A 27,302-nucleotide genomic window follows, 5' to 3' on the forward strand; every position below is an offset into this window, starting at 1 on the left:
ATTACCACTGGCAGCCAAATTGAGGATCCAGCAAGAAGCCGGTTGCAGTAGCGTCGTCTCATATCGTCCAGGCAGAGAACTCACCCTCCAGTTTTACTCCAATTATCCCTCAGTGGAATAGGAATAATGGTAGAAGTTAATTGGCCACAGTGGATCGTTCTCAGATGTGAGGCAAAACTGATACAGATGGAAATATAAGAGGAGGATGGAGGGAGGGAGAGAAGATGCTTGATTGGAGAGGAGGAAACTTTCCCAGAGAAAGCCATAAAACTGATTGATGACTTCCCTCGAGGAATGTTTCCCCAGGTGTGCTGTGTGTGTGTGTGTGTGTTTCTGTGTGTGTGTGTGTGTGTCAAGTAGTTACAGTGCACTTAAGAAATGCTATCCTTGGACGCAGCACAAGTGCAATAAAGAAAATTGAGGGGTGAAACAGCACGTTTATGTGTCAATATTGCACTTTGGCAGCACGAAAACAGAGACACAGGAGATTTGAAGGAGCCCGGAATGGAGGTGGAGGTGCACCGGTGCCATTTAGGGAACCAGTTTAATAACACAAATGCTAATTGATAACAGAAATCAGATGATATCAGTGTTTTAGTGCATCATAAAGCTCTACAGGTGGTCCGTGACAGGTGGGCCTGCGCTGCCAGCGTTCGAGCCCTGCGGCAAAGAATGTGCAGAGAGACTCAAATCATACTAAACAAAATACCGGCGGAGGTGTAATTATAAAAGTCAACATCAAGCCACCACAGCAGAATAAGAGCAGATTTCACAATACGTGGGCGTGTGGTTGATGGATTAGCTGCAGTTAAACATAAAATTGTTACAACATGGAACAGTACTTTGGTTTAATGATCAGATATGAGCACGAGAACGCAATTAATACAAATTGCATATATTTACATTTTACAGTCTATGTTTATGTCTCGTTTACACGAGTAAATCCCATTATGCATCTCTATGAACTTTAATGGGATAACGTGCTGCTCTGGAAAAATGCTTGTAAAACATTTATATTGAATAAATACCGTGAAGGAGAGATTTTTTTTAAAAAGGTCCAGAAAAGTGATAAAATCTGATTAATGGCATTTTATTCTCAAGATAATACGACAAAAAAACAACACTACGTGAATCTGGAAGAATATGTATTGTCTTACAAAGAGTCATTTTCATTCCTTCTTCACAGAAAGGATTTAGAGCAAAGCATGGGTGTACCTCAGGGATCCATGTTCGGTTGTCTACTATTCTCAATTTATCAATGATATCTCATAACAGCGTAACCATATAGAAAAGGAAATATAAACATATTTACGCACATATGCAAAGAATAGCTGAGAAAACTGCCATGAAAAAGATTATACTCCTGTTTTTCTACAAAACCAATGTATTTTGACAGTTGCATCAGAAGTGGAAAGATTGCTACTATTGAATTTAGATAACTGGTAGTAGCTCTGGACCCAAATCTCAATAATTCAATATTTTCCTTGATCCCTTTTAAGAAAAGACACCAAATTAATGAAGTCTTCCCCACAAATAATTCTCCCAGTGATGTACGGCCATTTATCCTCCCATACTGAACCTTCCAGAAGTTTTCTCTTTTCAACAACTACCTGGAACATCACCTTTGCACAGCTTCCACTAAAAACATCCACAAATAGCCAATCTGCGTCCTCCGCACAAAGCTCAGTCTTGATGGTAACTATGATGAATTGTTTTAACGCAACAAGAGAGAAAAGAAAAGTAAGAAAAACAAACAATCGTGACCGAGCTCGTTGGCTCTTGGACTCGGTTGAAAATAAAGAAATTGCAGAGCAGGAAAATGATCCTGGTTTCTGTGACGACGGAAGCAGTGTTTTTGTTTTTCTTCGGCCCCCCCCCCCCCCCCCCCCCCCACACACACACACACACTTTGTGTCTGGCACGAGTGTTGACAGGTGCTGGATGGAGATGGAGAGCAGACTGTTGTTCTGTTGCACTGGAGGAAAAAAACACTCGTCGGTAAACAGCAGGTTAACGTTTGAGGAACGATGGTGAAGAAGAACAGAAACTCCTCCTGCAGGTATTTATCACTGTGCTGTCCTGTGGGATTCAGAGGCTGTAAATCCTCTTCTACTTTTCCTCTCCCTTCGTTTTCTGCCACATCCTGACTCAGCATTGTTTAAAAGCCTTTAATGTTCTTTCTCTTTGTTTTATCACCTATCTTCTGGTTTTGTTTTCATCCAACGGGTCACAGCATCTCCTCTCAAATCCAATACTTCAAGAGAAGAAGATTTCTCTGCTGAGTTCTTCCAGCTTTGGAATAATCTCACTCTCTGCATCAGGTCCTGCGTCACTATGGATAATTTAAAATCTAATTTCAAAGTGCTACCTTTCACGTGATTCTGTCAATGCCTAAAATTAACAAATAGCAATTCAAATTCTTTATTAAATTAACAGAAATTAAAAAACAAGAGAAAGATAAACGTGATCAAAAAAGAAGGTAGCCAAATTAATTTACACACAAAAAAAGGAAACGCAATAAATGTCAAATATTCAGAGTTTTGCAATTAAAAAAATTATTTAAGGAACAGACTTAGACGAGATGAGACAAATCTAAGTTAAATGAGTTTATTGTTTTTGGTCCAATAAGTTTAAAACTAGATTCAACAGACCCATCAACTTTTTGTTGTGCTCCTCAGCGACCTCTTGTGGCGGGATTTTGCTCTGTCGCTCACCACCATCCACTCAAATATATAAACTTTATTTATAAAACACTTCTGCTTTTAAAGACAGAAACTATAATAATAAAATGATAGAGCGTGAACAGATAATAGAGATGTAAAATACAGAAGTAGAACTATACAAGTAAATAAAGGTTAAGTCAGAGTCAATAAGAGCCAGTGTCAATCATTTGTAAAAGCTTTTATTCAAAGAAGAACTCAAGTATATATAATTGCATTTGATTTTAAGATTAACCGGTGCAGTTATTTTCATTAGAATCCAGAGACAGGAGGAATAAAACAGGAGCTCTGAGACGAATGTTGAAATCTCCCACTCGTGAAGGAGCAGGCCTCGTTCACTGGGCCCTCAGAGCAGATCACATTATTCTTTTGGCCGAGATTAAAGCAAGACGTCGTTATAGTAACAGATCTGCGCTGACGGTGTGTCTGAGGTCCTGGTGCAGGGGGAAAGCTTCGAGCAGCAGGAAACCAGAGCAGGAGCCGCTCAGCTCGGAGTCTGTAAAAACATCTGTGAGGAGCACAATCAACTTTTATCAGATTCAACTTCTGCCCTCATCGGTAATTTGGAAACATAACAGGACACAGGAACTGGATTGAATTACGCCGCCACCAACGTGTGATCACAGGAAGTAGTTTTACTTTGGAAAATTAATTGGAGGAACTGCTGCAGACATTAAACACACAGGACTCACGACCTGGTGTATGAGGGGAAATCTTAGGTCATAGTCTGATGATGATGATGATGATGATGATGATGCCTCAGTGTATAGAAAGAAACTTTTCCTAGTTTTAGAACTTTTACTTTTTATACTTGTTCATACTTGATACTGTGTAAATGCCTTTTTGTTGTACTTCTACCATTACCCATCATCAGCGACCCATCTGGTGCTGCAGTGTCAAGGCACCTGTTTTAATCACACTGCACCGAAATGTAACCTAGGTTTTTGAGAAGCTCATGAGAAACAACATAAAGACCACTAGGTGGCAGCATCCGGCCATTTAGAGTTGGGAAGCTGCTATTTCAAGGTCAAGAGTTTCTTTAAGTGTGAATGATCTGAACTAATAACCTGTCGTTGTTGTGTGTGGACATGAAAAAAACGTTGCTACACATGCGACATTAATATAAAAAGCATTTTATTCCACATGAAAAACTGTACATATTGCATTTAAAGATCTTTAAAAAAAAAGTTCCTATGTACCATATAAAGTTTGCATGGAGACGGTTGTAACAGATGTTTCAGGCTCAGGGCTTCAAACCTTCCCTCCAAATATTCGAGTGTTTTAAAAAGGTGCAACAGTTTATAAAAAGGCAGGCGGCAGTTATATAAAGATAAGAGGATTTTTGTGATAAATTGTATAAAGCATCATCTCACACTGTTGTAACTCTCAATGTAGACTAGAACATGATTTGGCAACAGAGACTGTGTTGAGATTTAATCTATAAACTTTCACTCAAAGGTTTAAAAAGCTGGAAACATGTCTCTCCACATAATTTCCGTTTCTGTCCGTTGATTTCCTGCCAGATTCCGAAGCTGAGGTTTTGTGTTGTCTTCTGCATTTGCCCTTTTTCGAGAATGCTTTCCTCACAGCTCCTCGTGTGTCTTTCCCTCCTCCTCCTTTCCGTCATTCGCTTTCTCCTCCTCCTCCTCGGCGCCGTCGCTCTCTGCCTCCTCTGCCCCTAGTTTTTTCCCCACGTCTCCTTTCCACATCTCGTTGAGACATTCTGAGAGAGGGAGAGAGAGAACAATGGGGTGAGGAAGAGGAGGAGGAGGAGGTCTCAGCAGATTCATGTCACCTTTTGTCCAAAAGAACCCGGAACTTTTAGTCCAGGGAACTAAACGGTTCCTTCTAACCATTGTTCACCTGCAGAATATCTTTTGATTAACGTAATCATTACAATTCCCTCTAATTTACAATGACCAATCAGAGACGGGTTGATTCCTTGGACTTGACAGAACTTCAAAGTTCTTGTAGCTTACGAGTTTCCAAGCTGAAGTGACCACAAAACAATCAACAAGCTGGACCCACTGTCTCTTGTGTGTCTCCCACCTTGCTCTGATGTCTCGAGGACGTGGGTCTCACACAGGAAGTTCTCCAGTCTCTGGTCCTGATGGTTGAAGTACCAGTCCTCCACCACGTCCTCAAACTGCTCCAGCATCTTCTCACACTGCACGACACGCAACACACACACACACACATTCCCCCAGTATGAGTACACACTGTATTTCTCTTTCTCACCCGTCCACCTGACAACAGGACGAACACAACTCGACCTGTTTCTTCATGTCCGACACCTCCACCGACGGCTCGTCCCACAGCTCGAAGGGCAGACCCAGCTCCACCTTCACTCCTTTATGGACCAGGTTCTTCAGAGTCGTCATGGTCTGACTGGCCCCCTGCAGCCAGTTTGAGACACAAATTGATATTCAAAACATTGAATCTATTCAGAATCAATCTCTTCATTCTTCCCGGTGCACTCATTTGGTTTTGTTCTAACAAGAGAACCTGTAGAACTCCAGATGAACTTCACCTTGGCGTATCGGAGGCTCCCGGGCCGCTCGGCGTGAACGCTGTACTGAAGGATGCGCTGGCATATGTCGTCGATGGCCTCAGTCAGACGAGTCTCCCTGAAATCCAAACATAGGTTTCAACAAACACCCAATCCAGAGGAGCACTGGTTGGTTTCACACCCTGATGCTATTCTCATAATAGAAGATACAGTATTAAGGATCAAATAACACAATAAAAGTGTTAATAGCTTATTGTAATAATAACTATAAACTATAATAACTGTACAGTATTATAGAAATAATAACTCACGACGTGTTGTATTTGATCTTCCTCCTCCTCTTCCCAGTGCCCAGCACCTCTCCCAGCTCCAGCACCTCCTTGGATCTGCCTGTTTTCTGAAGAGCATCCTGCAGCTCCACCGTCAGGAACTTACACACTGACACATACACAAAATCAACACAAAATCAACACAACTTGTTATAAACTTTACAGGCAGATTTCAGGACACTTCCATCTGTAAACAGTTAGCATCACAGCTAGCTAGCTCTTCTTCCTCCTCCTCCTCTTCCTCTTTACCTTCGCATTTGTTCGGCAGCCTGTCGTCGTCGCTCGCTGTGACGAGGCCGCAGACAGAAAGTAAAGTCACGATAAAAAGTTTCATGGCGGCGGTTTGTTTCAGAATAGCTTGTGTGAACTGGAAAGTTTAACTCTCCATCGGCCACATCGACATGCGGCACTGCGCATGCGCAATCGAGGCCAGATGTGCGGATCCCAGGAGAGAAAGTCGAGTGAAGGAAAGTCGAACTCAGAAGTCTCTCAAAAGGTAAATAAATATCTCACATCATTTATGATTTTACTTTCTACGAGTCTTGAGCCCATCTTGAATGTATCTGGAATATTGCTTAGAAAAGTTTTTCAGACATGTTCAAATATTATTCGTATAAAGATTATTATAAGTATGTACTGTAGATTGTTTTAATATTGCTTAATCTATATGAATGTGTTAAATACGACAAACAGATCCAACAGATGGTTTAATATGTTCTTATGCTATGATTATCATGAAAACATTCTCAATGTGGTTTTCTGTATTTGCACGTGTCTTCAAATACTTTGTCAGGACCAGAGAACCTTGGGACCAACACCATAATGAGGAAGAACCTCATCCCGAGGTCCTGGTTAAGGTCAGTGGACAGATGTGAATTGTGGTTAGGTTAAGATGAGGGTTATGTATAAATAAATCATGGTTAAATTTCGGTTGGGGTTAAATCCTAGCACTCTGAATGAGGGGCACAGGCATGCAGCGACTTTGAATGTAAAAATAGTCCCTCATTTGATCTAATTTATTGTTTAAATTGTCATCATAGAAGGACTAAATAAAGAAATACAATAAAACAAGAGAAGGTTTAAAAGTCCACAGACTCAGGTTGGACAGCAAGAGTTTATAATAATCAATTACAATAATAAACAACAGCAATAATAAATGATAACATAAAAATCCTTAATACCAGAGTCACATATACTGTATATAAGTGGATCATCTTTTAATTAATGAACCAGTTGTAACGTTATCAACACAAACACACTTTGTGGTTCAGCTGTTTCAGGATGACCATGCAACCCACAGAATGAGGAATAGTTAGCCTGATCTTTGGCAGGGAAGCGGCTAAAATAGACGCCACTCGCCTCCTGGATTCTCGGGTGTCAGGGCCAACAAAGTCAACAGCAACACACACACCAGGAGTCTGTGTGTGTGCGGGGGAGAAGAAAGGAGGGAAGAGGAGAAGAAAGGAGGGAAGAGGAGAAGAGATAAGGGAGGAAACGAGGAGAAGAGAGGAGAGGGAGTCACAGAGGCCACATTAACACGGGGTGAGAGGAGAAGGTGCACGTCCACCAACCAGAGGAGAAGAGGGCAACAACACACTCCTGGAAAACCCATTAGGTGATGTTCTCCAGTAGCAGAGCGGTGTGCACCCCAGCAGGTGTCAGAGGATTCAGTGTCTGAAACTGAAGAGTAAGTGCACTAAGTGTTGTGTTTTAGTGCTGGGAGGGTTTCCACGGCTTCGGATGAGGGTTGAGTCACATGGGGTCTGTCTATTGTCTGTGTGGAGGGAGGTAGAGTTACACAGCGGCGGTGTCACCCTGTCCTGCACGGGGACAGACACACACAGACACACACAGACACACACACAGAGTCATAAGAGCTGGGGTCAGGGAACTTGCAGCCCCGCTCACATCAAGCTGCACTTTTTCTCCAGCAGCATCACAGAGCCGTTGTTATGAATGCACTTTTTATTTAATTGCATTCCATCGATTGATTTCTTTATTTTTTTAATATCCAGTTCCTGAACACAGAGGTTAAATGAGTGCCTGGTGGAAATGAATCGACCGCTCCTGACCGATTCAGAGGAAAGAAGAAGAAGAAGAGGGAGGAGGAGACGTTGCTGTGGACGCAGACAGCCGGTTCCTGACAGCTGACTCAGAGCCAGAGAACAGCGGGAGGACATGAGTGGACACAAGATGACGTCTTCTCACAAACACAGCATTTGCAGTTGTGTCTAAAGAACAAATCATAGGACATGAACTTGGATCTTTACACCCAGGGATCAAGGAATCGTCTCATCTCAGGAAGAGCAAGCGGATAATTTGACTTAAAGGTGAAACACGCGACCTGCACTCAGAAAAAAAGGTTTATAACTGTATAACTATCAAGATCTAATTCCTACTAACATTTGTTATTAACTCCTGGGGCTGGAAGAGATTGAATGATAATGATTACTAATGTAAACAAAAGAATAATCTTGACACCAGCCGAGGACAGGATCCCTTTTACTGGTTAACTGATGACAGCACATTTAACACACACACACACACACACGCACACACAAAGAAACACACACACACACATGCACTCAACCACTTCTGTATCAAGTGTCTAGTGTCTAATCTTCAGATAAGCAATCGTTGCAAAACATGTAGGAAGACCTTTATAAGGTTATTATAAAGCCTATATATTTTCATTTAAACTAGTTTAAATAAGTTTGACATATTTTGAATATCATTTAGAAACTTGCTAAAAACTGTCTCACTTGTTTCAGTTTCTATTTATCCAATTTAACCTGTAGTTAAATGGCAAAGACATAATTTTCAAAGACCTGAGATCAGTGGATCTGATGAGCTACTTGAAAAGAAGGTAACGTTTCTTCTCTTCTTGCACAAACAGCGAAGCCGGCTTTCATTCACTCTGTCTGTTTAATCAGATCTGGCTGCTTCGAGTACTGAATGTAAGTTTTAACTCGTTCAAAAACATAAATTAATAAAAATCTCTTGTGGATTAATGGAAGATCTTTTAAATTACTTGACAATTGATGTTTGACTAAACTGCGAGTTGTATTTTAATCTCATGTTAATATTGAGACACAGTCCACGTTACATGAAACTGTATATCTGCTATAGTATGACATGTGGTACGTGTACTTAGGTAAAATGTTGAGATACTTGAGCATTATACTTTTACTCCACTTTATTTATTTGATTACTTGAGTGACTATAGATACTGTGCAGAATGAGAGTAATGGTACAGAACATATTTATCAGACTTTATTGTTTCAGTGCACAGGATCAATTCACAGCTCCCCAGCTGTATGTGAAGTCACTTAAAGCAGCTGCATCATTATTGTCAAGGCAATGCATCAATTAATCAGTTTAATTGAAACCGCACAGAGGCTACAGTACCTCAGCATTATGATGATGCAACTTTTAATAAATTAAAAGATGTGAAGACTTCTACCACCACTTCTACCAGTCATGAATTTATTATGCACTGATAAATAATGTATTGGAAATCTATGTTTACGTTCTATATTTTCCTGTCTCTTGTGTGTGCGGCTGTATAAATGTGATATAAGACAAACGTCTCTGTTGAGCGATGACGCCGATCTGTTCGGTATCTGCAAACCCAAGCACCTGCAGGGTCTCATCTGTGTGTGTGAGGCCCTGAGCTGACCCCGCTGTGACACACACACACACACACACACACACACACACACACACACACACGCGCACACACACACACACACACACACACACACACACACACACACACACACACACACACACACATACAACAACACACACACAGTTCATATCACTGATGACTAAACCTTACTGCTGTCCTCACCCTCTCCGCTCTCCTTAACACATACAGTCACGCGTACACAAACAGTCCCTGTAGGACCTCCTGCTTCCTCTGAAATACACAACCCAGATAACGTATGTAAACGCAAATATGCGTTGTTTGATTTTGACAGAGTTGTGTAGAAGTGGCTTTAAACTCTGACATTACTGTGTTGACTGAAGGAGGAAATATCTGTCATGTCCCACTGAAGTGTTTAAACAGAATAACATAATCCTTTACTAATGTGCCATGTTACAAACGCAAACACAAAAGCGAAAATACCCAGTAAAAGTAATAAATGAGCAAATATACAATATAAACACAAGTAAATATTTAAAGAAGGGCAATGTAAACAGAATAAATACAGTGATGCACATTGTGTGACAACATTGCACATATATGATATTAAAATTGTACAAATCAGATACAATTAATTGTAAAGCTGAGTGACTTGTATTCACAAATAAGAATATTAAGTATAATGCTTCTCTGTTCCTGTTCATTTTAATTTAATACATTTATGTTCTTTTTTAAATGAGTTAAAGCAATAAAGATAAACTTTGTACGGCAGAATCTTTGCACTTTATGGATTTGTATACAAAAATACAAACAACTGGACAATTTAATGAATCAAATCATAAGCAACCAAAATACTCAGTGTTTTTAAAGACTTCTTAAAAGTTTGCTAAACCTTCTGTCAGTGTAACATGACTCTACCAGTGGCGGTTTAGTAGCTCCACTCTCTCCCATTTGACCCCTGCTGTTATTTGTCATTTTTTCCCATTAACCTGTCACATTCCCATTTATGTCTTTCCTCAGGCCTCCTCTGCCTCGACGAGAATGCCCGAACGAGTGAGTGACTTCCAGGGTCAGAGCTTTCCCAAGCTGCGGCGGGACTGCCTGCGTCGGGGGGCGCTCTTTAAAGACCCCCTCTTCCCCGCCACTGCCCAGTCCCTGTTCTACAAACGGAAGCCCCCGCCGGGTCTGACGTGGAAGAGGCCGAGGGTGAGTCGATGTGAGATGGGGGGGGGGGGGGGGGGGGGGGAAACGGGAGGATGGGGGATAAAGGATGGGGGACACGCATTAAATTAAAGATTCCACAACACATGTTCAGGCCTCTACTACAGAGTTATTTTTAACATCTAAATCCAGTGTCTTACTCAGCATGTTACATTTCCATCAGATTAGTTTAATTAAAGCAGCTTCTATTATAGGACAGGCGTCAGGGAGTGAAACCTTAGTACTGCTGGAGCAAGTGGAGCAAGCTGCTAACGGACCGCCATATTGTGTGTGTCTCTGTGTGTGTGTGTGTGTGTGTACAATTGACTTGTGCAACAGCAACAGATATTTTTGCCCAGATGTTTTTAGCACAGTGTTGAGATGGGAGTGGCTGTATATAAGTATAAGTGTTAATTGTTGCTACACTTCACCGAGTGGCCTTTAATGGTGGTGTCATGTACTGGAATAAACACATTGGAATGAGAAGATAAAACCCAAGGTCAAATTATTTTAGTATCCAGAGCAGATAAACAGACGACATGCTGTTTACATAATGACATTTATTAACAGTTTAACATTTTTGGAGAAAACGCAGAAAAATATTAGTAAAGGACTAAAGATAAACATTTATTATGGCGACGAGATATATAATACACATCTTACAAATTTCAAAACCCTCTCGTCAAAACCTGCAATGAAAATAAATGCCAGAAAACATCTAAATAAAGTTTCTGCATTGTTCACTGAGCTAAATTAAAGATCTCTTATGACCTCTTTATTTTTAATACAATGTAATTTACCCCCATTTTATGGTCATACTTGTCAGAGATTAATAAACAATAGGGACTTTAAGGCCAATTAATGAAGTGTATTTGTTTAATAAAATTTGTCAGTGCTCTTATAAAAAAAGATAGACGAGACGCTTTCTTCCACTATCCAGGATTTACGCTACAGCCAGCCACCAGGGGGCAATCATAATGCTTTGGCTTTACTTTTGAGGGGCTATTCAAGATTCAAGATTTTTGTTGTCAAATGCACAACAATAACATTAAGTAGTCGCTGGGAATGAAATGCTTGAGTCATGTCCTCCATCTTTACATACAGCCTCTGGTTCTCCTCAGCTGTGACCAGACTTTTCATAGACTTGAGACTCTTTGTTTTGATACTGGTTTTATCGACTCCAAACTTTAATTATATCTGTGTATGCCAATAGCTCCTGGTAAATAAATCAATACATGTGAGGCCATGAAACACACAGCAGGCAGAAACACTGATCGATTGATTGATTAATTGAAAAAGTAGTTAATTGATGATGAAGTAATTTGTGAAAAAGTCCTGAAATTTCTGGTTTTGTGTTACTATTGCTCCACTGAGGAGCCTTTATCAACAGGAGTTGGATGATAGTGTGAAGTCTGTTGCCTCCATCACTACAAACACACACACACACACACACACATACACACACACACACACACACACACGCACACACACACACACACACACACATACATACACAAACACACACACACACAAGCACACATACACAACATCAAACTCACACCAAACTCCGTCCTGTTCACAATTTAGGTGGCCCCATCTGTTCATCTCCACTTAACATGAACTTAATATCATCTAAGAGCTGGATTAGAGTTACAGTGAAAGAGGTTATGACCACCAGGAGTGTATCGAGTGTGTGTGTGTGTGTGTGTGTGTGTGTGTGTGTGTGTGTGTGTGTGTGTGTGTGTGTGTGTGTTGTGTGTGTGCGGCAGCAGTTCTGCGGTTACCTGACTCTGTCCAAACTGAGATCAACAGGTCCCCACTGACAGGATCTGTCTCCTCAGCAGAGCTCTGACACTGAATCAGCTCCCAGGCCTCGTAAACCACTGAGACGCTGCTAACTGCTGCACTCATTAATCACACGGCTCATTCCACTGCTAACGCATCTAGAGCTGCTACGTGATCAATATATTTCAATTGACAGTTGATCAAATTAACCTGGAACCACTTGAAATTGAATTATTTGCTATTAAGTTATATTTGACCATTTATAATAAAAGTTAGCACCAAATGAAAAAGGGTTGTGTTTATGTTAAATAACCACATGTTGATGTTTCTTTCTTTCTTTTCATCCCAACCCAGGAAATATGTAAGGACCCTCGTCTGTTTGTCGACGGCATCAGCACTCGGGACCTCCACCAAGGCAGTCTGGGTAACTGCTGGATGGTGGCTGCCATTTCCTGCCTGGCGTCTGAGCCATCTCTGTGGAAAAAGGTTGAGTGTTAGGCTACCTTTCCTCCTATCCTCCCTTGTCACTAGTTATCCTCTTTTTTTTTTTATACCTTCACGTCTTCCTTCTCTTCTTCCTTCCCTCATCTCCCAGGTCATCCCTGACCATGTGGAGCAGGAGTGGAATCCCAAACGTCAGGACTTGTACGCGGGAATCTTCCATTTCCGCTTCTGGCGCCTCGGCCGCTGGATGGACGTCGTTGTGGATGACCGTCTGCCGGTCAGCGGGGACGGGGTGCTGCTCTTCTGCCGCTCGGCTACACCCCGAGAGTTTTGGAGCGCCCTGTTGGAGAAGGCCTACGCCAAGTGGGTGGCTGTGAAAGATGCTAATTCTAATGATATTTCCATACTCAACACCCGAATAATCGTTTAACATCGAAGAAACTGCCAAACAACACCTTAAATAACTGTGCAAATAAGTGAGATCATGATTTTGCTAGTCCACTTCTTGCTTTTGAAGTCAAACCCCTTTGGAGGGAAGAGGCCAAGACCTAATGGGTCACTGTGCCTTCGTAGGCTCAACGGCTGCTATGAGGCGCTGGAGGGAGGAAACACTGCCGAGGCCCTGATCGACTTCACCGGGGGAGTTTCGGAGCCCCTCAGTCTCGACCGCGAGGCCCTCGGCCCGGGCAGCGACCACAGGAGGACGTTCTTCCAGACGTTAGCCAAGGCCCACGAACGCAAAGCCCTCATCACCTGCTCCATACGGGTAGGGCCTTCTGTCCTCAGGCGACTTTATAGAAACTGGATGATGGGCTGAAACGTGTCCCATCTCTCAGCCAGCAGAGGGGGAGACGGTGGAGTCGGTGTTGGACTGCGGCCTGGTGCGAGGACACGCTTACGGGATCACGGCGGTGAAGAAGGTGAGGCTGGGGGAGAGGCAGCTGAAGACGGGCGGGACGTCCAGGCTCTTCATGGTGCGCATGAGGAACCCGTGGGGGACCACCGACTGGACGGGTGCCTGGAGTCAGAGGTGAGGGCACAGTGAACCCTGCAGGCACCTCATCTCCCACATGTTAGGCTGCTGGGTACATTACACGTTTTGCGGGAGCTCTGGGAATTAAATCTCTCCCCGGCATTTAACGGTGTCAGACATTTTTAATAACGTTTTACAACGCCACTGAAAGTTCTTTGGACAATTTGTGACATTTTACAATAGCTATGGAAATGTTTTACAAGGGGACATCTGCCGTTTTCATTATGAAGCTCTGAGAAACTCTTGAAATGGCCAAAAACGGAGCCATAAAGCTTTTCAGAAGTTGGAACACAGCTTGTATTTTTCATATGTCCTTTCCATTGGGTTTGTCCAGCTGCCTTTGACTTTACTGGTGTCGCACGCCCCCTGCAGGTCACAGCAGTGGCAGCAGATGAGTCGCGCAGAGAGGGAGAAGATGGGCCTCGTAGTCCGAGACGTTGGGGAGTTCTGGTACTTTTGTTTTGACCATTTCTTTTAATTTATTTGCATTAATCGTATATATTCTTTGATTCAACTTCCCTCTCGCTCAGGATGGATTTCCAGGATTTCTGTCACTACTTCACAGACGTGGTTGTGTGCCGGCTGGTGGAGAGAGCTCTGCTGTGGCCGAGCTCTCATTGGAGAGAGGTCCACTGCTACGGGGAGTGGACCCTGGCTCCAAACACCCCCGGGACACCTCCGTCCACCGTCTGCCACAGAAACTACGAGTTGACCCCTGGGAAGAACAGCATGAAATCCGGAGGGCCTGAACAGCGCGGCAACCGGAAGGAGGCCCGGCTCGGGGAGAGTCAGCAGGGGGGAAGGAGAGGAGGAAGGCGGGATAGGGCTTTGAAGAAAGTGATGGAGGACGAGGATGGTGGAGAGGGGGATGGAGGATGGACAGCGCATGTGGACAAAAGGAGTCGGTGTGGAGGGTGCATCAACCACAGAGAGACGTTCCTGCACAATCCACAGGTAAAAGTGGAAGTGTTTGAATCAGAGCAGAAAACAAAAGAAATGAACGTGACATTTTCTTCCTCGACAGTTTATGTTTGAGGTCGGAGCCAAAGAGGAGGAGGTGCTGATCTGCCTGCAGCAGGAGGACAGGAGGGTCCGCAGGAAAGACGGAGGAGGAGACAACCTGCCGATCGGCTTCGAGGTGTTGAAGGTGAGCGACGGCTCGTGGACCCAAATCATCGACATGTACGCATTTTCTCAAAGTCTGTGAAACGTGTCGTCCCCAGGTGGAGGTGAACCGCCTCAGCCGGGTGCAGTGTGTGGTGGAGCAGGTGGGCAGCTCCGTCTACATGGACTCCCGCAGCGTGACGCTGAGGGCGACGCTGGCTGCAGGCCGCTACGTCGTGCTGCCCACCACCTTCCTGCCGGGCGCCACCGGGCGCTTCCTGCTACGACTCTTCTCCCATTCCCACGTCAGTCTCAGGTGTGTGTGTGTGTGTGTGTTTGTGTGTGTTTGTTTTCCCAATGGACTGCATATGAAAAGTGAAGCCAAAACATCTCGATCACCCCCTAGTGGCCGGCTGCGGTATACACCCTGACTCAAAAATCCACAAGGCAAAATTTTGGCAGATTTCTTTAGACTGCTGTTGATTAGCATTGATCTCCCACAATGCAATTCACACAAAACATGAAAAGCTAAGGAGCAGCTTAAAAAATATAAGAACGGAAAATGTATATCAACAGTTAAAAAAACATGGCAACAATAGCATAAACAGTGTAAAACAAATTGTGTAGTGTGGGTTGGGGTTAATCTGTAAGATCAACGCACACCATTGCACTACTATGAGAAATGCAAATGACTTCCTGTGGTTTAGAGGATTTTAACATCCCTGTAGTAACAAAATGTAAAATGCCATAAAATTACTTCACTGGGACATTATATTAATTTTCATTGATACAGGACCATGTGCTCTACATGATTATGTAGTTATATTATATAGTTTATTGCAATAGGTCTTATGTAGATTTGAAGTTGCTCTGTAACCGTTTTTTCTTCATGCAGGGAATTGAAGGAGGATTTGCCACCTCCCTCTCTGCTCCAGTGTTTCCTACCTCAACCCACTGTGGTGACCAGCGTCCATCTCCGCAGGGCGTCCGGACTCAGTCCCCCGAAAGAGACAGGTGACTCAGCACATCTCCTGGAAACATTTCATCTTAAGACACCTTCGAGAGACTCCTTTCAGATTTCACATGAATGTTCCCTTAGAGTCACTCACGTAAAGGCCAAAGGTCAAGGTCACAGTGGCCTAACACCATTTTATATTGTCTACGCCCCACAGCTCCAAATGTTTATGCCGTGGTGAGATGTGAGAACGACGTCATCAGGACGCGGGTGTTCAAGGCGGAGGGAAACCCCGAGTTCAACCTGCGATCCCTCTTCTACAGGAGACACCCCGACACACACATCTCTATTGAGGTATTCACATTTCTCACACACACACACACACACACACACACTAATAATACAAATACACGCTAACGATCCTCATCCGTCGGGTGCAGCTGTGGGGCCGAGGTCTGCTGTGGGACTCGCTGCTCGGCGTCGCTCGACTCCAGACGCTGGAGTGTGAGAGGACTCGGAGTCATGTGATCGACGTGCGAGGAGGGGGACCGTCCGGCTCGGGTTGTGTCCACGTCGAGACGTCCTCCAGCGTCTGCCTCACAGACTTGTGACATCACAAGCCACTGCCACCATCGTCTTCCCTGCCGCCAAAATAAGTTTTATCGTGTGTTGTAATTATTTTTATTAATCTCACTGTTGTCGTCGTTGTTGCTTTTCTTCTTGTTGCCGTCATATTTATTTTCTGTTGTTTATATTTGAAATATGAATATACAAAAGTCATGTTGCATGATGATTAAATGATAAGAAATATGTGTTTTTCACATCAATGTGTCTGAATACTTGCATTAAGTCATGTTAGTTTGTGTATTTTGATATTTTAACCGAATTGAACACATTTACACAGACGTGTTTTAGGGGAATGTGTTCACTTCAGCCTTTAGCCCAGAGAAGTGTGTTGCAATGAGACGGGTTTGTGCATTCCTGCTTGTTTGCTGATTCATTTCTGCTGATGTCCAACAGCCTTGTCTCCGAGAAGTGATTAGAAGAGACCCGGGTCGAACCTATTATAGACATTGATTCTGTGAGGGAAGATAAGAATATATAAGTTGATATTTCACAACTGGTTTCATTCTGATGTTTTTCATTGGCAGGTGACTGGTAAAGGAGGCCAAACAATTGTATTCCTGATAAGAACCTCTTTGATGGGATATTTTTATATATTCTTTATTGTATTTTTGAATGATGCACTGACACAAGCAGCCTTTGTTACTACTAGAAAATCTGCCTTCAAAAGACATTCTGGCCGGAAGCTCGGAGCAAAGTCCACACCGGTTTCAATACAAACTATGCAAACTCGAGATAAACGGCGACGACTCATTGTGACTCAGTAATCGTTTAATCATTTGGCAGAATTTGTTTATCAGGAGGCTCGGGGCTGTTACTGCTTTACAAAGTGAAGTATCCTTAAACTAACATTCATCACCTGTGATAGAAGAAATACACATGTTGCTGCATGTCAAGGTTTTACTCTCAACTTTCTTTCTTTCTTTTCTTTTTTCTATGTTACCCTGCATGATTCAAACTGCGTCACTTCATTTCACTTACCTTCACTTTCATGTGTTTCAACCAACGTTGTTAAAACACTGTTAATAAACACCTGAACAAGAACAAATGTGAAACCTGATATATCGAGGTCCTAGTGCTGCTGTTAAACATCTCCTATGTCGTAATATAGTGTTCATTTTACATTGTGGTCATTTTTGTAATCCTCGTTTGTGGCTGCTTCACAGTGGCAGAATTTAAGAGGAAATAAAATGTGCAGTAGCCAACGCTATTAACATAATGGCTCACAGAAAACAATTCCTGTTTTAGATAATACAAGTACAATTTGGGGATTTTTTATTAGAGAAGAGACAATGTGATTTATAAAGAAAATACCCACCACTGACTTAAATGAAATAAAAAAAAGCTCTTAGTACTTTTATTTTCTTCTACCTAATAGATCTTAATGTTTATTTTGTTTATTCTGTGTCTGTGTTCTTAGTGTTCTTTGTACATTTAAGACATTTTGCAATATCTCAAGATTTCATCATAATCAACAAAACATCCAACACACCCTTATTATCAGCAGACCTCGTGAGCGCGCCTCCTCCTCCTCCCTGTCTGTGCGCGCTCCCGTCAGGTGCAGCGTATCCCCGGAGAGCAGGGCGCGGTCCCGTCACTTCTGCAGCTGGAGACAGGAGGTGAGTGTTTACTTTGGAGAGTTCGACTTGTTTGAATGCATCAGATACTGAGTTATATGCAAAGTGGACGGGTGTGGAGGGAAACCCATTATCGGAGAGTAGAAGTTGACTTTGTGTGTCACCGGTGTGTTTCCGGGAGAATAACACAAGTAAGGAGACGGTTTGACAGCTTCAGTTTCCACGTAACTTTGGATTGAAACAGCCTGCGCTCGTTTCTGATGGATTTACTGCTTTTGGTTGTTTATTCGTCAAAAACTACAAAACGAAACTAAAACTGTGTCGCCAAGATACATGAAGAAATAAAGTTAACTTTGCATCTGGCAAACTTAAGTTGTAGTAGTGTGTAGTTGTGTGTTTTAGCCTCAAACACTTTCTCCAATTCTCTCTACAAGTGTCAGTCAGTGTTCTATCGATCTATCTATTCATCTATAGATCTATTTATCAATCTTAAATTAATCTATCTGTTTGTCTGTCTATTTGTCTATCTATCTATCTGTCTGTTTATCTATCTGTCTATACAACTGTGTTTTAGCTTCACGCTTTCTTTAATCCTGTCTTCAATTGTCCTAATTTGTGTTATCTGAGTTGCGGAAGTGTGTATAAATAGATTCAGTTTTCCTTTTCCCACACTTTCTCTAATTCCCTGGGTGTGTGTTGGGAGACGTTCTGCACAGGTCGCCACTTGTCACTGCTCTTCCTGTGTTGTTGGTCTGACAAGCCCCCTGTAGGAATGCAGTCAAACCTCTTGTCATTCAGTGGTGAAGTAACAGTAGCTGTGTGTCAGCTGTGTGGCCCGTACTAGTGTGCGTGGGTTAGAAATCCCCATGGCCTGATGCTACCTCCTGACATTTATTAATAGAAACTAAAGTAATTTATGCTGGGAAGATCCGTAGCGAAAATTACCCAATAGCAGTTGATAAGACGTCATGTGAATGTTTGACAAAATGATACTGGCTTAATGGAAAGCCTGCATTACAAACTGAAGACAGGAGGAGGGGGGGCATTTAATGACCAGTCCTGCTGCATCATGGGAAATAGAACAATTTTCGCCAATTTTTATCAGCCAACTGATAAATAGGTGGGGATCAAATCTGAATCCTACTTTCCTGTAGAGAATATGAATCCTTGAAATTTCGGGAATTTGATTTTGAATCTTGTTTATGCACAATGGAAAAACAAGACCAATGCTAGCACTGATTTTTATTGCATTTCTGTCACTCCCTCCCTGTTAGTTGATGGGTCACATTTGAAATTATATTAAAGATGGCGTCTCTCATTGAAGTTCTTATTATACTGATGTCCAACTCCTTATTGGTGGAACGCGGGTGTATTTAGCATGCTAGCCTTAGTAAATCACAAACACATGCTCACGCAAACAAACACATGCTCACGCAAACAAGCCACGATCAGCAGCAGGGAAACAAACATATTACCTTTAAAACCTTTGATTGCACTTTGTTTTCTTCTTGTCTTTGGGCTCATAAAGATCACCGTGCCCCAGAGTTCAAGGTTTTTAATTCTTCTCAGTTGTTGGTCTTCCTCTGCAGGTCAGAGCCCTCGCCACTGATACCATGACCGGGTTTGTGGAACGCATCCCCCGCCCTCCTCAACCAAAGGGAGCGACTCTAGGTGAGATCAGTTTCATCACGCTGACATTAGGCGTCGGGGAAGAGAAGCTCAATAGTGAGAATTAAATCAATTTACTTTCTTCTTTCAGGATTTTCAAAGTTGCTTGGTTGCGCCATTCCTGTTGCTCAGATCGCAATTGGTGAGTGAGAGATTTGTTCGAGGTTCTACTCAAATACCAGAGAGTCTGTTTTTCCTCCAATGAGGACATGGATTGACTGGTCTCTTGTCTCGGTATCCACCAGGGTCTGTGTATCTGGACGACTGTCCGGTGCAGCCCTACATCCCCATCTACTTGATCGTATCGGGGGTATTCGGCCTGATGCTGGCGCTGCTCACCTGCATGCCCTTCTCCCAGAAGCCCGAAGATGGCACCAGCAGCCCCATCAATCGAGTCTGCGTCATGTGGAACTCGCTGTCGTCCTGCTTCCTCTTCTGCTGGTTCATCACCGGTGAGTTAAAAGTAGCGGTGGGCAGGCGAATGAGCCGACACTCAGGGAAACGCAACAGGAGAGGTGCAGTGGTTGGTGTAATACCTACTTTCTGCTGTCTTCCACTTATCCGGGTTCAAATCACATGTGCCTCACTTCCTTGGATAAACTACCCACTGCAGTAACACAAATGAGCCACTAGATGTCCACCTTTTAGTTTAAACCAGCATCCCACACCTTTGTACAGTTACAAAGCTGCACACACACACACACACACCTTTATTTGAAATATTCTGCTTGGATTCAACCCTCAACACTTAGAGTACAGAAAAATAACACACCCTCTACATTACATTACATATCATTTGGCTGATGCTTTTGTCCAAAGCAACTTACAATTAGTACACTCAACATTTATGAGGGGCCATTTAGGGGTTCAGTATCTTGCCAAGGAAACTTCGGCATGCAGATGGAGAAGAGTGGGGTTTGAACCGGCAACCTTCCGGTTGGAGAACAACCTCTCTACCCCGTAGGCCACACCGCCCGGAATAACAATAGCAATATAGTGTATCAAATGTGATCTGAATTAGGTGAGTTCAACCTCCACAGGAGCAAAGTGCATGTGCTCCAAGAAGTACAAGTACAAGTTTCCTCCACAGCTTATGAGGCCGTATCAGACACAGGCTATCAGAAATGATACAGACATTTAACATGGGTCTGGAAACAAGCAAAGGAAGAGTGGAACTGCGCTGGTTGATGTAGGCCCCATGAAACAATCCAAATCTTATTTTTTTGTTTTTTTGTTTTTTTCAGGCAATGTGTGGATCTACTCTATTTACCAGCCGGAATACACCAAGAACTCAACGAACTTGGACGTTTACTGCGACAAGACGCTCTACCTGTTCGCCTTCTGGATCACGACTCTGGCCTACATCCTCTTTGGCGTGATTCTTCTGTGTAGCTGCTGCGTTATGGTCTGCTTCTTCCTGTGTGGCCGAGCCGACGCAGACGACAACATCTAGAGACTTTTGCCGATGGAGGAAACTGTTTAGCCGTGTGAGAGGCACGTCTTGTGCAACAAGACGAATCTGTGCTGTGGCAGCTCTGATAGACACAAGAGTAACTCTGAAGATTCTACCGATTTTTAACACTGATTATAAATTAAGGATTCCTAATCGCCGAGCCCTCCCTCACTGTCTCTCCCAGCATGATTTGTTTATATGTGCAGCCGGAAAATGAGGTTCAAGCTTTGTACATGATGAAATGATTAAATGCCTGTTCTGTGTGAATTCACTTTGTCTTGTAGTTGATTTTATTTCACTCGTAAAACAAACTAATCAAACTCATTGTGTTCCTCAGTTTCCCCATCGGAAACACCTGCTACTGTGCATTCGTTGTTGTATTCATAACCAACTCATACAAAGGAGATCGTAAAAGGGGCATTAGTTGTCTACTTTGCGGATCCAGTTGTGGTGACGGCAAAATAAGATGCGTAACCTAACCATGGTTCTCATTTTTCATAAAGAAAGCATGCACTTTGTAACTTTCTGCAGATTTTAAGAAGTTCCATGTACTTTACTTGCCTGCACAGCCCCATTCCCCTCGGCACCCGTCACTCACACCTGCAATAATTGGTTTTCATGCATTAAATTGTTTGAGGAGGTCGAGTTCGTGGTCTATACTGCAGCCAGCAGCCAGGGGGCGATCAAGATGATTTGGCTTCACTTTTGGGAGCTGTTATGTCGTCCATCTTTACACAAAAAAGACCAGCATCAAATACAAAGTCTGCTATGATTGAAAATAAGAGGAGCCCCGGCGCTAAGATTGGCCGACATGTACAAAAATCAAAAGGGACATTTGTCTTTTCATGACAAACAAATAAGTCTGATGAACTTGTCCTTGGGCTTTCATTAGATCAACTTCAACTTCTGTGAATGTCATCTCAACAAGATGGAGATATAAACTACCTCGGTATATATGGTGGTGTGACCGTGGCGTGACATTCTGTTATTCACCTAAAAAGAGGGATTTATTTTAACTCCTCTGTGCATTGTTCTTTCAGACTCAAACCTCATTCACATTCACAGTCCCACCATCAGATCCATGTGTCAATATTGACTCATCATTACAGTGCCCCCTTGCTGGCTACAGGAAGTGACATGTTTTAAACTTTGATAAACTGCCCTTGGCTGCTTTACAATAAACAGGTCAAATGAGCTGTATATATATATATAAAAGAAAACTTCAAAGGATTCATTAAGCAAATAATTCTTTGTTGTCAGTTTGCTCTAATGTCACAGTGTCAGTGTTAGAAACCCTTTATGTCTTAGATGCAAAGACAAAAGATTTGTATGATCTGAAGAGAGAAAAGAGAGTTTTTGACCTGAACAGCCAAAAAGAGGTAAGCCTTGTTTTAAAACTAAATTCGATTTAGATAAAGTTCTCACTATGGGGTCTAACTTGATGGGGTGGACCGTAGTGCGTGATTGGTCAGCGTGCATGACAGAGGCCGGAAGTAAAGCTTTTTCCTTCCAGCAGTGAGCAAAACACATGCATTGCGGAGACGTGCGATTGGTCATTGATCGCGCTCTCCACCTACAGGCTTCAAAATGTTGTGCTTACATATTTAGGTCCCGAGCACCAACGGTGGGAGGCCCTATTGTATTTCAAAGGATTTGTATTTCCCTTTTGGGCTTTTTTCAGGGCCTTGACACGCTCCAATTCTTACCAAAGGATATTCAAAACCCCCAAAAGTAATTGTATTCTGGAGTAATTACACGCCATCAAAACATGATGTTCTGTATCTCGGATATATATGGTGCAATTGACTCCAAATTAGACATGTAAGACAAGAGTCCCGGCCTGATGATATCTTACTAGAAATTATGAATTCAAATCACAGCGCCCCCTGGTGGCAACAGAAAATTTCTTTCACCAACACGTGTTTCCACAAAGAAGCCACGATCAGCAGCAGGGAAAACAAACATATTACCTTTAAAACCTTTGATTGCACTTTGTTGCCTTCTTGTGTTTAGGCTCCCGCAGATCACTGCGCCCCAGAATTCAAGTTTTTTAATTCTTCTCACTTGTTGGTCTTCCTCTGCAGGTCAGAGCCCTCGCCACTGATACCATGTCCGTGTGTGTGGAATGCATCCCCCCCCCTTATCAACCAAAGAGAGCGGCTCTAGGTGAGATCCGTTTAATCACGCTGACATTAGGCGTCGGGGAAGAGAAGCTAAAAAATGACAATTTACTTTCTTCTTTCAGGATTTCCAAAGTTGTTTGGTTGCGCCATTCCTGTTGCTAAGATCGCAATTGGTGAGTGAGAGATTTGTTTGAGGTTTTACTCAAAGATCAGAGAGTCTGCTTTTTCCCGATGAGAACATGAACTGACCGATGTCTCGGTATCCACCAGGGTCTGTGTATCTGGACGACTGTCCGGTGCAGCCCTACATCCCCATCTACTTGATCGTGTCGGGGGTTATCGGCCTGATGCTGGCGCTGCTCACCTTTATGCCCTTCTCCCAGAAGCCAGAGGACGGCACCAGCAACCCCATCAATCGAGTCTGCATCACGTGGGACTCGCTGTTGCGCTGCTTCCTCTGCTGCTGGTTCATTGCCGGTGAGTTAATAGTCACGTTGGGCAGGCGAATGAGCCGACACTCAGGGGAACGCAACAGGAGAGGTGCAGTGGTTGGTGTAATACCTACTTTCTGGCAGGATGGTTTAAATTTTCATTATAACTTTACACCAGAAATGTAAACCATCCATCCATACGTTGTCTTCCACTTATCCGGGTTCAAATCACATGTGCCTCAGTTCCTTCAATATAGGAGCACCAGTTGGAAAAACTACCCACTGCAGTAAAACAAATGAGCCACTAGATGTCCACCTTTAATTTAAACTAGCACCCCACACCTTTGTTCAGTTACAAAGATGCTCACACACACCTTTATTTGAAATATCCTGCTTGGATTCAACCCTCAACAAATAGAGTACAGAAAAATAACAAACCCTCTACAATAGCAATTGGACCTCCACAGCCCGTGTTATTGGTTCAGCGGGCCGGCCATCCAGACTGACACATTATATTGTGTACATAATATCACCTTCATTTGTCACCTCTGTCAAATGTGACCCAAATTAAGTTCAACCTCAACAGGAGCAAAGTGTACGTGCTCCAAAAATAACAAGTACAAGTTTTCTCCACAGCTTATGAGGCCGGATCTGACACAGGCTTCTCCTTATTTTATTTTCTTATCACAGACATGACTTGATAATGTAACTCATAAATGATACAGACATTTTACATGAGTCTGGAAACGACCAAACGAAGAGTGGAACTGCGCTGGTTGATGGAGGCATCATGAAACTTTTTTTCAGGCAATGTGTGGATCTACTCTATTTACCAGCCGGAATACACCAAGAACTCAACGATTGTGGACGTTTACTGTGACAAGACGCTCTACCTGTTCGCCTTCTGGATCACCACTCTGGCCTACATCCTCTTCGGCGTGATCCTGCTGAGCAGCTGCTGTGTCATGGTCTGCCTCTTCTTGAGTGGCCAAGCCGACGCCGACGAAAACATCTAGAGACTTTTGCCGTTGGGGTGGGCGTGTCAACTGTGTGTGAGGCACGTCTTGTGCAACAAGAGGAATCCGTTTAATCACTTTCTAGGATCCTGTAGTTTTTCTCTAATGCCCAAATTATGTTTTTTCCCACAAAATATATTTCCAGAACAAGCACTGTCGGTCTGAGACTTTCAATTTCTTACACAGAAAGAGTTCAAGAGTTTGAAGGAAGCATGTATGGGGAGTTTGAGAAATTACTTTTTAACTTTTCCTTGATGACGACCATTTTTTCAGGAACTCTCCCCCCTCCTTGTTTCCCCCCTGATTCCTGGCTCCGCCCTCATGAGTCTCAGCTGTGCTCAGTTGTCTCCCGGCCTCCCCCTGTGCTCTTCAGTTCACTTCTTATCTTCAGAACTTTAGGACTTTCCATCTGACCAGCCACAATGTGTAAGCCTGCATTAACTGTGCCTTTATTCAAGACTTCAGTTCTTTTTTAAGGAGCATTTGGAAATAGGAAATCCACACCTGTGCACACTGAGGCTCACAGGCAACTATGTTCTTGTATAAAGACGTGTCTGCAAGTTCTTCAGACACGTCTAACATAATCTGATAGTTTGTACAACCACATGCTTTTAATAAATAACCAATTATCTTTGCATTTTCTGGCTGCTTAGTATTTTTCTGTATATTGTGACGTGTGTTAGTTTGACGATCTCTATACTGAGAGTTTTTCAGGGAGGAAGTTAGCTTCAGTTTTGGCAGTTGGTCTCACGGTGATGTCGACACAGACAGATTTCAGTGTCAATGTTCATCTTACAGTGGCTCTATTTCTACAAATTTTAACTTTTTATTGATTTAACATAAACCTGAAAGATTTGTGTTGATAGCCCCAAAAATGGCCGTTGTCTCCTCCACACCAGGAAAGAAAAGAGGAGGGGTATTTGATCGGTTGCAAACTAACTTTGCCACTAGATGCCACTAAATCTCTGTGTTGCTTTAATAACCATGACACATGACATGATTTCAAGTCATTATCATTTTGGAGGCTTGAGTTTCATGTGTTTTTAAAATTGGACCACATAAACACACACACACACACACACACACACACACACACACACACACACACACACCTTGTCACTACATAAAGTGGGCTGATAATTGCAATTTATATTATTAGAGTTTATATTTACAAAGCACATAAGACAGATGAGACACACAGGAAAACAATCCTGTGTGTGTGTGCGCACACACACACATACAGTTTCAGGTTCCTCCTCTGGTTTCTATGTAAGGAAAGAGAGTGTGTCTGTGACCCTGTGTGCGAGACATAAATCTGTTTCTGCAGAACCAACTCTTCTCTATGCGGTCTGGCCACGCAGAGTCATGGGAAGTCAGTCATCTGCTCTCAGGATGCTGAGTTAAGATGTTTCAAAATGAGATAAAAAGGAGAAAACGGGTCCTTGAAAGTGCAGAGCAGCAGGTTATTGCCCCATGGACATTGGGACATGTGGTGAAGTGCTGATCCACTCACAGCTGACTGTTCATTTCTTTATGAGAAATGAACAGTCACCTTAAGAAAACTTCTTCTAAGTTTTCTTAAGAATCAAACTGGGAAAAAAACACAATCCTGACTCAGATTTGTGAATTAAAATGAATTTACCAAAAGAAAAGTGCATAAAATAATTCATGGCTCTTGAAACATATTTTTGTGGGTCAGGAAACACACAAAAGATCCTTATACATTAAGGGATTCTCATTTTGGTCAACAGTTGTTTAATTGTTCTCTTAATAAGAATTTATGTTTTACTTGCAAAACTTAGACACAAAAGAAAATGTTCTTGAGACCCGATGAAGATTTTGGGAGCATTACATTTGAAATTAAAAATCCTTATAATTTCAATAGGGCCTCTCACCATTCGGTGCTCGGGCCCTAATAAAAACCAGGTCTGGGTGTGTCTGAGATTATTACATCCATTCCTCCATCATTGACTTAGTTTATAACTTTAAATTAAATTTTATTAACAAGAAAGACAAAGAACAGAGATTTCTAGGACTGCAAAGCAGCACTGGGCGGGCCTGAGCACATGCATTTTGAAGCGTTGCATTCGTTTTGCCTGAAAAAAAAAAAAAAATGACTGAGGAAATATTGACACAGAGCTGTTCAGGCTTGGACTCAGATCATGAGAGAGAAGTTTGACGGTGATAGGACAATGCAAAGTGGAGTTATGACAACATCGTCGCCTTTGGCGAGGGATGAACATTCACGTACCTCAATGTTTACACGGTTTGAGGAAAGGTCCCAATTCTGAGAGAGAGAAAGAGAGAGAGACGTCACCTTTGCAAGACATAAGGATTCCTTTGATCTTTGAACACTGTCACTGCAGGACTGGAGTTGTTTAAGGCTCAGAATCAAAGGATTCATGGTCCATTGAATGGCGTGGAATCAAACTTTGACGCCACAGTCAGACCGTGGGACGGAAAATAAATTCTTTGCATTAAGTAATGTCAATTTGTGAATTTTGATATTTTAACCGAATTGAACACATTTATAGTATTTTAGGGAATGTGTTTACTTCGGCCTTTAGCCCAGAGAGGTGTGTTGAAATAAGATGGGTTTTTGCATTCCTGTTTGTTTGCTGACTCACTTATGTCCAACAGCTTTGTTTCTGAGAGTGATAAGAAGAGACCCGGGTCAAACAT

The 27,302-nt window shown here is 42.7% G+C and overlaps 4 protein-coding genes across 4 annotated transcripts; 3 read left to right on the forward strand and 1 right to left on the reverse strand.

The window, feature by feature from the left end:
- Nucleotides 1–3,837: 3,837 nt before the first annotated feature.
- On the reverse strand, nt 3,838–5,989 carry cnpy4 (canopy FGF signaling regulator 4). Its single transcript, XM_062384609.1, has 6 exons — nt 5,808–5,989; nt 5,541–5,667; nt 5,251–5,347; nt 4,994–5,116; nt 4,770–4,887; nt 3,838–4,443 (listed from the first exon to the last, which is right to left on the reverse strand). Exons 1-6 carry the CDS (start codon nt 5,890–5,892, stop codon nt 4,304–4,306), a joined length of 690 nt encoding a protein of 229 aa, XP_062240593.1. The 5' UTR covers nt 5,893–5,989; the 3' UTR covers nt 3,838–4,303.
- Nucleotides 5,990–7,579: 1,590 nt separating this feature from the next.
- Nucleotides 7,580–17,551, forward strand: LOC133950160 (calpain-5-like). The gene is made up of 13 exons (XM_062384383.1): nt 7,580–7,888; nt 10,228–10,413; nt 12,547–12,678; nt 12,788–12,999; nt 13,210–13,402; nt 13,473–13,666; nt 14,042–14,119; nt 14,200–14,623; nt 14,694–14,816; nt 14,893–15,089; nt 15,669–15,787; nt 15,946–16,082; nt 16,169–17,551. The coding sequence occupies exons 2-13, from the start codon at nt 10,249–10,251 to the stop codon at nt 16,337–16,339; spliced, it is 2,145 nt and encodes a 714-aa protein (XP_062240367.1). The 5' UTR covers nt 7,580–7,888; nt 10,228–10,248; the 3' UTR covers nt 16,340–17,551.
- A 397-nt stretch (nt 17,552–17,948) lies between these two features.
- Nucleotides 17,949–21,321, forward strand: LOC133950161 (transmembrane protein 272-like). Its single transcript, XM_062384384.1, has 5 exons — nt 17,949–17,971; nt 19,499–19,600; nt 19,689–19,739; nt 19,843–20,049; nt 20,842–21,321. The coding sequence occupies exons 2-5, from the start codon at nt 19,543–19,545 to the stop codon at nt 21,048–21,050; spliced, it is 525 nt and encodes a 174-aa protein (XP_062240368.1). The 5' UTR covers nt 17,949–17,971; nt 19,499–19,542; the 3' UTR covers nt 21,051–21,321.
- A 1,949-nt stretch (nt 21,322–23,270) lies between these two features.
- Nucleotides 23,271–24,620, forward strand: LOC133950293 (transmembrane protein 272-like). The gene is made up of 3 exons (XM_062384543.1): nt 23,271–23,346; nt 23,444–23,650; nt 24,412–24,620. The coding sequence occupies exons 1-3, from the start codon at nt 23,271–23,273 to the stop codon at nt 24,618–24,620; spliced, it is 492 nt and encodes a 163-aa protein (XP_062240527.1).
- The last annotated feature ends 2,682 nt before the right edge of the window (nt 24,621–27,302 follow it).

This window comes from Platichthys flesus, chromosome 24 (genome assembly GCF_949316205.1).
Source record: "Platichthys flesus chromosome 24, fPlaFle2.1, whole genome shotgun sequence".
NCBI lineage: Eukaryota > Metazoa > Chordata > Actinopteri > Pleuronectiformes > Pleuronectidae > Platichthys > Platichthys flesus.

What these genes read in the sequence shown, in the direction of transcription:
- LOC133950293 (XM_062384543.1), top strand. Translation starts at nt 23,271, where the DNA reads ATGACAATTTACTTTCTTCTTTCAGGATTTCCAAAGTTGTTTGGTTGC. An exon ending in TGTTGCTAAGATCGCAATTG is followed by an intron (nt 23,347 to 23,443) that starts GTGAGTGAGAGA and finishes GGTATCCACCAG; the next exon opens with GGTCTGTGTATCTGGACGAC. An exon ending in CTGCTGCTGGTTCATTGCCG is followed by an intron (nt 23,651 to 24,411) that starts GTGAGTTAATAG and finishes ACTTTTTTTCAG; the next exon opens with GCAATGTGTGGATCTACTCT.
- cnpy4 (XM_062384609.1), bottom strand. Translation starts at nt 5,892, where the DNA reads ATGAAACTTTTTATCGTGACTTTACTTTCTGTCTGCGGCCTCGTCACA. An exon ending in GCTGCCGAACAAATGCGAAG is followed by an intron (nt 5,668 to 5,807) that starts GTAAAGAGGAAG and finishes TGTATGTGTCAG; the next exon opens with TGTGTAAGTTCCTGACGGTG. An exon ending in CCTCGAGACATCAGAGCAAG is followed by an intron (nt 4,444 to 4,769) that starts GTGGGAGACACA and finishes TCCCTCTCTCAG; the next exon opens with AATGTCTCAACGAGATGTGG.
- LOC133950161 (XM_062384384.1), top strand. Translation starts at nt 19,543, where the DNA reads ATGACCGGGTTTGTGGAACGCATCCCCCGCCCTCCTCAACCAAAGGGA. An exon ending in TGTTGCTCAGATCGCAATTG is followed by an intron (nt 19,740 to 19,842) that starts GTGAGTGAGAGA and finishes GGTATCCACCAG; the next exon opens with GGTCTGTGTATCTGGACGAC. An exon ending in CTTCTGCTGGTTCATCACCG is followed by an intron (nt 20,050 to 20,841) that starts GTGAGTTAAAAG and finishes TGTTTTTTTCAG; the next exon opens with GCAATGTGTGGATCTACTCT.
- LOC133950160 (XM_062384383.1), top strand. Translation starts at nt 10,249, where the DNA reads ATGCCCGAACGAGTGAGTGACTTCCAGGGTCAGAGCTTTCCCAAGCTG. An exon ending in ACGGGTGCCTGGAGTCAGAG is followed by an intron (nt 13,667 to 14,041) that starts GTGAGGGCACAG and finishes CGCCCCCTGCAG; the next exon opens with GTCACAGCAGTGGCAGCAGA. An exon ending in CATTCCCACGTCAGTCTCAG is followed by an intron (nt 15,090 to 15,668) that starts GTGTGTGTGTGT and finishes TTCTTCATGCAG; the next exon opens with GGAATTGAAGGAGGATTTGC.